This window comes from Eucyclogobius newberryi, unplaced genomic scaffold (genome assembly GCF_026437365.1).
Source record: "Eucyclogobius newberryi isolate DKJ021-1_F unplaced genomic scaffold, fEucNew1.0.hap1 SCAF_20, whole genome shotgun sequence".
Lineage (NCBI taxonomy): Eukaryota > Metazoa > Chordata > Actinopteri > Gobiiformes > Gobiidae > Eucyclogobius > Eucyclogobius newberryi.
Genome location: NW_027315835.1, coordinates 28,467,087 through 28,478,563, shown reverse-complemented (window position 1 = coordinate 28,478,563; position 11,477 = coordinate 28,467,087). Strand labels below are relative to the sequence as shown.

General features: G+C 45.1%; 1 protein-coding gene and 1 pseudogene across 1 annotated transcript; one reads left to right on the top strand and one right to left on the bottom strand.

Moving 5' to 3' along the window:
• Positions 1 to 2,506: 2,506 nt before the first annotated feature.
• Positions 2,507 to 9,588, bottom strand: LOC140368788 (uncharacterized; annotated as a pseudogene).
• On the top strand, positions 5,490 to 7,392 carry smim5 (small integral membrane protein 5). Its single transcript, XM_072456517.1, has 3 exons — positions 5,490 to 5,670; positions 6,440 to 6,603; positions 6,684 to 7,392. The coding sequence occupies exons 2-3, from the start codon at positions 6,486 to 6,488 to the stop codon at positions 6,815 to 6,817; spliced, it is 252 nt and encodes an 83-aa protein (XP_072312618.1). The 5' UTR covers positions 5,490 to 5,670; positions 6,440 to 6,485; the 3' UTR covers positions 6,818 to 7,392.
• Positions 9,589 to 11,477: the final 1,889 nt, after the last annotated feature.

Below are 11,477 nucleotides of genomic sequence, written 5' to 3'. Positions count from 1 at the left end.
AAACTAATTCAGTTCTCTCTCTTTCATCTGCCGTACAGTGAAACAGTTTCTGGTTCTTGACAGTGACATAAACCGGTCGGATGTTTGCCTCTCCTACTCAGCGACCTACTGAGTCCAGTGTGGTCCATCTTCATGCGAGTAAACTCTTCCCCGCGTTCATGTCCATGGATCTGCACTGACCAACACTACTTTGTATCTGATACAGATGCTGTCCAGTATCACAAAGATTCACAAAGTTTAAACACATGACTCTTAATAATTGGCTTTATTTCAGATTTGCTTATTTCAACCTCCACATCAATTGATGGCTGCCTGAGGGGATTTTTAGCCACTTCAGCCACTTGGTTCCCATCCACCCCGACATGTGCAGGAACCCAAATGAAGGAGACCCTCACATCCTTCCTGGACAGAGAGCATCAGAAGATGCTATAGAGGAAATGCAGTGACGTCACGTGGCTCAGAGTATTTCCTCCATTGTGGACGGCAAGAAAGACGAGCACGCACGTTAACGCGCCAGAAAGATCGCACATTTTGGCTAATATTGGAGTCATCCTGGACCCAAGATGGGTAAATCTTGCTGTGCAATTGGAGGCACCAATCGTCAGGAAACAACAGACAGAGTTTATTTCTACAGAATCCCAAAAACACAGAGAGACGGTTGAAATGGCGAGCAGCCATAAAACGCGAGCACTGGACACCACACGACGCCACAACACGATTGTGTAGTGAACATTTCATATCTGGGAGGTTCATCATCTTTATCAATTCGATCTGATTTTGTCCACTTGTATTTGCCTTGTAGCCTAGTAGTTTGATGGCTGCTCGCCATTTCGACCGCCTCTCCGTGTTTTTCAGGATTCTGTAGAAAGAAAACGTCTGTTGTTTCCTGACGATTGGTGCCTCCAACTACAAGTAGCACGTAAACACACCAGTAAACACAATGTATTTTGCCTCGGCTACAAGTCGCCATAGTTAATGTATTTAGCAAATTCAAGCTCAAGCTCTTGTAACTTTTCAGTGCTTCAACCGTGTACGAAGACCATTTGTTGATCAGTAATTGTGTATGTCCGGGTAGCGTCACTGTTACTACCGAAGAGCCGCGACTCGCTGAAAACACTTTCTGCAGGGAGTACGGGTCTGGATCTCACACATCTTTGTGAGGGTCTGACAGCCTCGCAGCAGATTCAGAAAGTCCATCATTTGAAGAAAGTTCCGACATCACAGTACGTGTACGTGTATCTGAGCAGTGGTTTTGCAGTCCACAAGGGCGGCGCTACTCTGATCATGTGACCAGTGACGTCAGGTGCATTTCCTCTATACAGAATATCCTGTCTGCAATCAGATTTTCCTCTCTCCCCTCTCTCCTTCTTTCTTTCTTTCTCTCTTTCTCTCTACTTTCCCCCCCTTTTCCCCCAGTAAAACACTTCATTTGAAGACGTACATGTACAGTAGGGGGCGGTAAACGCAGCTTCTCAGTCAGCATTAAAAGCTGCCTCTCGCCCACAATGCACCATTGTCTGCATAAAGGCTTCTTCAGAGTGGAAGACTTCTGACCCAGTCAAACGTCCTTCACACCAAGCACAGACACACAAAGCTGACAAAATAAGTCCAAACCATATTGTAAGCTTTCTCCAACATCCAAAAATACTGCAATACCTTTTCAGTCTTGGCTGAAAAGGAGAAAAGGAGAAAAGAAGATATTTCTTTATTAGGCAGTCTTTATTAGACAGGAAAGGACAGTGTGTGAAATGGGGATGAGAGAGAAGGGAGGACATGCAGTAAACTGTGGCAGCCTGGCATACGTGTGCTGTCAGTCCATGTAAACACACATGACTGGGTGAAACATGTAACACGGGACAAGAGCAGCAGAAGAAACATGTTTGAACTCTAGTCACAGGTTTGTTTCTCCAGTAACCATGATTTCAACATGTTTAAACATTCTGTGTTTGAGCGTTTCATGAGCGATGGTGTTGAAAGGGGGACTAGATGATTTGAGGAGTAGATCTGGTGTCGGCTGCTCTGACTAAAGACGTTTAAAAGTGGTGCAGGATTTTTGGCGTCATGTTTAAATTTGACCACAATACTGCAGTGATGATGATGAAAAGGTTTCATGTCGAGGACCGTTAAAGCTTGTTTGTCGACAGAAGGAATTGGCTTTAGTGTTGTCTTGCAGCCCTGTGACCAGCTGGTGGCGCTGTAGGTTAGATGTGACATTATCATTACATTGGTAAATAGTTTGGCAGCTTCTTGGTTTAGATTGTGCCTAATATACATAACATTTGCTTTAAATGTAAATTTACTTTTACAGTTTGGGTAACTTTCTTTATGTTTCTTAAATATTTATATTGAGTCACTATAATGATTTTCTCACCTACAACGTATACATCAGGATTTAGTGAATTTGAGTTTAATTTTGTGAAGAATATACATTCTGGATTTTTTACACTTACATATAGACAGGAATTAAAAATCCATTTAGAAATATGTATCATCATTTCAGAGGGTTTTAGCTGCTTCTTCCTTGTTGTTTTTTAAAAAGTCTTAACTTGGGCATCTTGCCATCCAGTTCTCGAGGTTTTACTGGATTCCCGTCGCTGTCGTAACCTTCCAAAATGCTATAGCCGTTCTCCTTGCTCAGGGTGTTGGCTCTCTCCATCAGCGACTGCCACTGCCTCTGGACCTCCTTCTCTCGGACACCGATTTTGGCAGTGATTTCTTCAAGGTTCTCAATCATCTTCTCTTCCAAAAGTTTTGCATGCTCATCAATAATCTCCTGGAACTTTCTCATGTGGTAACTGTTTATTTGTTTGAGGATGTGATCATATTCATATCTCATTTTTATCATTTCTTCATTCTGCTTTTGCATCAGAGCTTTTATGCATTTGTCCAGGTTACTCTTCTTCTCCAACAGGGCGGCGTGTTGAGCAACTTTTTTCCTGTGCAAGGCCAACTCTTTCTCAGTAAACTCCCTCACAATTAGGGCCAGAGACTCCAGAGCCTCGATCTTCAGCTCTGATATGGCATTATTGTGTTCGAATTGGACATGCTGCAGCTTCGCAAGGACTTGTTTGATCTCCTCCTGGAGGCTTTTCTCTCGATCCTGCTTCGCCCGGAGCCTCTCGCGGTTTAGAGTCTGCTGCTCCTCCAGGCGTCTTTTTGCCTTGTCCCAGGAGCGCATGACGTTGTCCCGCTCGTGTTGAAAGTAGTGCTTCTGCTTCTTTGTCTGCTCCAGCTCTTCTTTCAGAGCGATCAAACTGTCCCACAACTCATTTTTACCATTATCAACAGTTTTCTTTTTTCCTTTCTTGCCCTTTTTTGCTTGTTTGGGAGGCATGTTGCTTTTTAGACTGTCTCAGTTAGCGAACAGTTATTAGAAAGATAGACTCTTGTCGCCGCTCGGCAGCCAACTGAAAAGGTGCATTTACCGCCACCTACTGTACTTCAAAATATGTCTTGTTGTTGTTGTTGTTGTTGTTGCTTTTAATGGCGGCAGCCAACTTCTTCTTCTATGGTGTTTTATGGCTGAAAAGGTGCAGGACTTTATTCCTTAAAATTTATTCCAATAGACTTTAGAGCACCAAACCCACTCAATGTGAACTGTTGTGTTGTTGCTTAATGACATAATCATTAGCTTGATGACATCATCATTAGAATGATGAAAATGTTCTCTCTTTCTCTCTTCTTCTTTTGCGTTTCACGGCGGCTGGCCATTTACACCACTGGATCTCAGTTGTGAAGAAATAAAGTCTGGCGGTAATGTAAGACTTGGATATCAACCGCCACTTTACACTTTACACCACTGCCACTGTAGACGTGACTCCTGGAGTCTCTCCCTCCGTGGCAGGTGAGCGTGGACAGATCAGCGGTTGTAGTGTAAGATTACACCGACGCACGCTAATTAGCCGTAGCGATGACAGAAACGATGATAGCGTGACTGTTTCGGTAGTATGTGTAGTAAAAGTAAATTCATTATTATTATTATACACTTGCTGTTGCATTTGGAAAAGAAGAGGAGGAAATAACAACCAGCATAATACAGCATGCACTGTGCCTAAGTACAGCGCTTTTCAAGTAAATACATATTTTATGGGGGCGCACCAAATGAATAAACAATAATGAGTATTTTCCCACATTGCACCTTAACGATGAAGAAAGTTTCTAGCTTGAGAATTGTTCACTGACAATGGCAATAAAACTGATAAGTTGTTGGAGACGTCAACTGGCAGGACACCAAACGGATGGATACCCCTCCACCCCTCGTCTTGTCTCCATGGTTACTGAAGACAAAAAAGGGAGCAAAAGGGGCCCGGGCACAGCTGGTCTTTAGCAGCAGCAAAGGAGGGGAAAAAACAGCAGTGAATGAGCGAAGCAACTGTGGGAGTGAGAGACCAGAGCAGAAGAAGGACGAGGTTTTCTAACAGCACACAGGGGACTTTGAGGCTCCGCAGATCAGCCACCACGAGTCAAGTTACCCCAAAAACATGGAGCACACAGGGGACTTTGAGGCTCCGCAGATCAGCCACCACGAGTCAAGTTACCCCAAAAACATGGAGCACACAGGGGACTTTGAGGCTCCGCAGATCAGCCACCACGAGTCAAGTTACCCCAAAAACATGGAGCACACAGGGGACTTTGAGGCTCCGCAGATCAGCCACCACGAGTCAAGTTACCCCAAAAACATGGAGCACACAGGGGACTTTGAGGCTCCGCAGATCAGCCACCACGAGTCAAGTTACCCCAAAAACATGGAGCACACAGGGGACTTTGAGGCTCCACAGATCAGCCACCACCAGTCAAGTTACCCCAAAAACATCATGCTTTGGGGGAGGAAACATCACGCTTTGGGGGAGGAAACATCACGCTTTGAGGGAGGAAACATCACGCTCTGGGGGAGGAAACATCACGCTTTGGGGGAGGAAACATCACGCTTTGGGGGAGGAAACATCATGCTCTGGGGGAGGAAACGTCACGCTCTGGGGGAGGAAACATCATAATTTGGGGGTCTTTTCTGCTCAGGGGACAGGACGACTGCTCTGTATCAAGGAGAGAGTGAATGGGGGCATGTATTCCAGGATTTTGGGAAACAACCTCCTTCCCTCAGTCAGAGCATTGAAGATGGGGCGTGGCTGAAGATGGGGCGTGGCTGAAGATGGGGCGTGGCTGAAGATGGGGCGTGGCTGAAGATGGGGCGTGGCTGGATCCAACATGACAATGACCTGAAGCACACGGCCATGAGAACCAAGCAGTGGCTCTGTAAGAAGCACATCAAGGTTCTGGTGTGTAAAGTCTGGTAAAATGTAGCGCGTCATATGTACCGTGTTCCAGGCGGTGGTCAGACTGGACAGCAGCACCTACACAGCTGCCCCTCTGTCAGACTGGACAGCAGCACCCACACAGCTGCCCCTCTGATGATGACAGGGCGCTTCAAATGCCACGGCCAAAATAGCTCTGCCTTGGTTATAATTAAAGGGGAAGGCCTGGGCGGTGCCTCTGCAGTGGGGCCCAGAGTGAAGAGAGTTTGCAGGACAAGAGCTGGACACGCCTGTATCTGTGTGACATGAGACACGTGGTCAGAGAGTTGAGCTCCAGCCCAGACGCCACGACCGAGGATTAGTGTCACCATATGAACATTTCCAGCTCGATTTAATAAGCGACTTTGATAGCACAAAGGTAAAGGAAAATGCTCTTATTTTTATGTGTTTGGGGTTTTTTTGCCATGTGGTTTTAAACTAATTCTGATTCTCTGGACAATCGGGGAGGTCTTTTTTAGTTTAATATTAGCTTTAGTATTGATAGTTATGACAAACCCTAATAAGAATACAATTGTTTGAGGGTAATATTACTTAAAATTACTCTAAAGATTACTAAAAATATATAATTCATGTAAGAATATTTAGTGATCAAGTTTGCAGATATTTGAGGTACTAACCCTGACCCTATACTGTGAATATTTCAGATTTTATGTACAGACAAAACTTGCCACAATACTAACTATTCAAACACAATTTCCATAGAGAATGTGTGAAACTTAATTCAGTTCAAACAATTAGATTTTTCAAATTTTGTGCTAAATATTGATCCAAAAGTCTGCGACAATTGTGATTTGCTTGATTGTGATAGCATTTTTCTCAATAGCAATTTTGATACAAACGAATGAAACGACCACAAAATACATTTATGGAGGACATAAGAATATCCAGTTTTGATACTAGATTTGGTATTGATTATCTGGGTATTGATACTTTTGAACTTGTACTAGTTACTTCGAAATAATGATTTTTGTGGTGAAATAACTGTGTGTCTAGTACTCACACCCACCCCAATATCAAGTAAATATTTAAAGATGTAATGTAAAGAGTAACCGCTCTAATCACAGACCAGTGGAAACGGGCGGAGTGAGAAGTTTTCTTTGCTTTCACACTCTGACTGTGTGTTTCAGGTGGAGCTGGGGCCTTGTTCCCTCCATCTTCACCCAGAACACCAGAATGAACCCACAACAGCACATGCGCGATATCGTCCACAGAATATGGTCCAAACTGCAGGCACTTCCACAGGCCGGGGCTCTGGAGATCGGGGCCTTCGCCGTGCTCCTGCTGTTTGTGGGTAAGAGTTTAGAGTAAAAGGTTTAGATTGAAGCAAATGTGTGCCTGAGTCATAAATGTGCTGCTGCTTCTTGTGTTCAGCTGCTTTCCTCTTTCTGGTGGTGATCTCCTGCACCAGCTGCTGCAGTGCAAAGGCTCAGAAGCCCCCAAAGTCCCCCCAAAGGCCTGACCCCCGGAGCGCAGCCAGCCTGACCCCCGGAGCGCAGCCAGCCTGACCCCCGGAGCGCAGACGGCCCGACCCCAAAGTGCAGCCGGCCTGACCCCCAGAGCGCAGACGGCCTGACCCCCGGATCGCAGCCAGCCTGACCCCCGGATCGCAGCCGCAGCCGGCCTGACCCCCGGAGCGCAGACGGCCCGACCCCAAAGTGCAGCCGGCCTGACCCCCGGAGCGCAGCCGCAGCCGGCCTGACCCCCGGAGTGCAGCTGGAGTGACCCCCGGAGTGCAGCCGGCCTGACCCCCGGAGTGCAGCTGGAGTGACCCCGGCTTAACAGTGTTGAATCCAGACTGTGACTGCAGTCGTGGGAATAGAGTGTTTTTCGAGCCGTGACTTTGGGCCGTGAGGCTGGAATCTACAGTATTTGACCTTTTGGACCCTTGTGTGGGACATACTTCCTGTTCCATTCTCAAATGTACAATATACATTCCATCTGCTTTTTTATGACATGAAGTGAGACTGTATTTGCTTTAGCTTGAATAAAGAACAACAGCGCCTCCTGTTGTCCTGGTGAGGACATCATCCTCGTTTTACAAAAATGTACAATGTTTGGTTAAAATAGTTTTTATTAGTTTGTATGAATTCATATTTTCTGTAGATACTGCTACAACATGTGACTGTTGATGTTAAATATGTAATTACATTTGATTGAAATACATCTGTAATGTGGTGTGTTTTCACTTTCCCTCCCGCCCACGGCCCATGTTGCTGTTTAAACATGAACCAGGAACTGCTCTGCTCTGCACACACAGACCTCAGAGAGCAACAGGCCGTGAGCAGACGGGGACAGAAGAACGTTTCGAGCTGCTGAAGGTTTCTGTCCTCACGACCTCAGAGTTGTGAGGGGTCAGTGAGGCGTGAGGGGTCAGTGAGGCGTGAGTGGACAGAGGCAGGATGTCAGTGGACAGGTGAGCTGAGGGGACAAGAGTGTCTGTTTGTTCAGTGTTCATTAACTGTTGGTTAGAATTAGGCTGTTTGAACTCTTTAAAACAAATATCATACCAACATTGCGTATTATTACAAATAAGATGTCAGTAGATCTAAACTTATTGTCTGTTCCTGGTCAGACAAATCGCTATCCTTATTTAGCAAGTATGATGTCATAGTGATGATCCTTGCACTGACAAACGAGTAATTGAATTGGTTTATTAGGTCTGTGATCTCTCTTCTGGTGAAACCACATGTTACACTGTCGGTTTGGACATTCATCTTGTCTCTGTCCTTGAATGAGGACACAGAGGCCTGACCGCTGGAGGGGGTGGAATGCTACATTTGTAAAACAATTGTACTCCTTTGAGTATTATTTATTTATTTAAGGACACAGCATTGGACGAACCAGATGCAATGTTTTAAGTGTTATAGCAGAATATGCACATTTTCCACACTTGTCCATTGGGCCAATTTAGAGTTGACAATTTGACCTGACACATGCAGTATTTGTACAAAATACTTTCTTTCACTTGAGCAGTTGACACGGGAGCAACAATGACTTGAGTAAAGTTGTATTGATCTGAATGATGTGGACATGAGTCCTTCAGACTCACTGCAGTGTCTGCCCTTTGTGCTGTGCGGTGGTGGAGTGGTTAAAGCAGTAGCACATATGCCGTGAAGGAGATATACTTTATACTTAAACCTTATCCTTCTGCTTAAGAAATAAGTGATAATAATATTACTGAAGTAGTTTGGCAGCTGCCCCTCACGTAACTACGTATAATCACTTTTAAATAAGGATTCATTCGCAGCCATCATGATCACGTTTTGTCTTTTCTTGCAGCTCCTTCGAGCTGAAACCCCCAGAGTCATCTGAGAGTTTGGTGGAATGGTTCCTGTTCCGTGTCCAGCAGGAACCGTGGGCACTGGGCGGTGCTGTGGTCATAGCGACCTTCATCTTAGGAACCATCTCTCTGCTGGTGTTCAGCCTGCTGTTCGGATGCTGCTGTAACACACCTAAGCTGAGGCAGAGAAGGCCCCGGGGGGACAAGGACCCTCACACATACAGCCCCCCACTGCAGAAGACTGACTCCATATCATTATAATATAATATAATATCATATCATATAACATCATATCATTTAACATAATATATAATAGACTGATTACACTTTCCTCAGAGTTCACTACAATAAAATGACTGTTTTGTTTAAGCAGCCTCCTTTTTGTTTTCTGAAATAACTAATAAATGTGAATAGTTTTGTAGTTAACTTGTAATAAAGTAATACATCTGTGTTTTAGTGACTCATCTGTTCTTTGATTCCTCTTTTTGAATTGTTTATCCATTTTTATGTTACAATGACATGCCTGTTTCTGGGCCCTGTCTGAGGCAGAGGACACTGTGTCGTGGCCCTTGTGCTGGTCCACAGAGCAGAGGTCACAGATGTTCTGCTGGGCTGGTCCACATGAGGCTGGAGGTGGCTCTCACAGTATGAAGCCACACACTGCAGACAGGACTGGACAGCTTTCATCTTCCTCCCAGTGCACACATCACAGGACACATCCTGAGGTCTGGCATAGCAGCGGTCAGCAGGGGGCGCTGTGAGCCCAGTCTTCTTCAGCTGTTCTAAACCTGCTAACATGATGTTTTTGATGAGGACAGGCCTGGGGCTGAAGCTCTGGCGACACTCAGGACAGCTGTAGAGCTTCTTCCAGTCCTCTTTGTCCCAGTGGTGTTGGACACAGTCGCTGTGTTCACAGGGAAGAGTGACCAGATCCTTCAGTAGATCCAAACACACGGGACAGAAAAAGGCTTCTTGGTCGAGTGCTTTCTGCACCATCTCTGCTGGATCAGAGCGACTCAGAGTTTATCTTTAACACAAATGGAACTAAAGAGTGAGAGCAGTGGGAGGAGCCAGGGGGAGGAGCCAGGCCACACCCACAGCTCTGTGTGGATCTGAGGAGGAAGCAGGAAGCACCGAGCAGCAACACTTTAAAGACACACACAGCTTTTCTCTTTCAACATGTTTGTCTCATCATTAAAGTTGTTTTTGAAAGAAATATCCAAAGTGAAAACCAACAAATGTCACACAAACTTAGCTCTTGTGGACTGTAGAAGACTCTTGTGGACTGTAGAAGACTCTTATAGACAGTAGAAGACTCTTGTGGACTGTAGAAGACTCTTGTGGACTGTAGAAGACTCTTGTGGACTGTAGAAGACTCTTGTAGACAGTAGAAGACTCTTGTGGACTGTAGAAGACTCTTGTAGACAGTAGACGACTCTTGTGGACTGTAGAAGACTCTTGTGGACAGTAGAAGACTCTTGTGGACTGTAGAAGACTCTTGTAGACAGTAGAAGACTCTTGTGGACAGTAGAAGACTCTTGTGGACAGTAGAAGACTCTTGTGGACTGTAGAAGACTCTTGTAGACAGTAGAAGACTCTTGTGGACAGTAGAAGACTCTTGTAGACAGTAGAAGACTCTTGTGGACTGTAGAAGACTCTTGTAGACAGTAGAAGACTCTTGTGGACAGTAGAAGACTCTTGTAGACTGTAGAAGACTCTTGTGGACAGTAGAAGACTCTTGTGGACAGTAGAAGACTCTTGTAGACAGTAGAAGACTCTTGTGGACTGTAAAAGACTCTTGTGGATAGTAGAAGACTCTTGTGGACTGTAGAAGACTCTTGTGGACAGTAGAAGACACTTGTGGACAGTAGAAGACTCTTGTGGACAGTAGAAGACTCTTGTGGACTGTAAAAGACTCTTGTGGACTGTAGAAGACTCTTGTGGACAGTAGAAGACTCTTGTGGACAGTAGAAGACTCTTGTAGACAGTAGAAGACTCTTGTGGACTGTAAAAGACTCTTGTGGACAGTAGAAGACTCTTGTGGACTGTAGAAGACTCTTGTGGACAGTAGAAGACTCTTGTGGACTGTAGAAGACTCTTGTGGACAGTAGAAGACTCTTGTGGACTGTAGAAGACTCTTGTGGACAGTAGAAGACTCTTGTAGACAGTAGAAGACTCTTGTGGACAGTAGAAGACTCTTGTGGACAGTAGAAGACTCTTGTGGACTGTAGAAGACTCTTGTGGACAGTAGAAGACTCTTGTGGACTGTAGAAGACTCTTGTGGACAGTAGAAGACTCTTGTAGACAGTAGAAGACTCTTGTGGACAGTAGAAGACTCTTGTGGACTGTAGAAGACTCTTGTGGACAGTAGGACACTGTCCAGGGGACACGTCGTGTTCTCTACATTTTTAGTTTCAAAACGCTGTGTGTTTTATTACAATCAGAATCATATTCACTGAGAAATTAGTCTTATTAGTCCCGCAGCGCGGACCGCGGACACGTTCAATAGACACTGGTGTGTCACTATTGTGTAAATGAGACTTTCATGTCCAGACCTGACTCACAAGTCAAAGACACATGTCCATCATTATCTGGAGCATATTTCTGTGTAAATATCTCATGTCACAGTAAAACTCACTCCATGAGTACGAGCTCAGGAGCAAATGATCCTGATGTGAAGACACAGGTCAATCAGCCACACAGTCTTCAAGGACAGAGGGGACACTAGAGACAGAGGGGACACTAGAGGCAGAGGGGACACTAGAGACAGCTGTGATTTGTTCTAAAGGGTCTAAAGTGTGCACCATGAGACCCCGGTTCAAAAGACGCATCACTACTCTGTTTATTTCTGTGTAAATATCTCATGTTACAACGTGGGCACCTGC

What these genes read in the sequence shown, in the direction of transcription:
- smim5 (XM_072456517.1), top strand. Translation starts at nt 6,486, where the DNA reads ATGAACCCACAACAGCACATGCGCGATATCGTCCACAGAATATGGTCC. An exon ending in CGTGCTCCTGCTGTTTGTGG is followed by an intron (nt 6,604 to 6,683) that starts GTAAGAGTTTAG and finishes TCTTGTGTTCAG; the next exon opens with CTGCTTTCCTCTTTCTGGTG.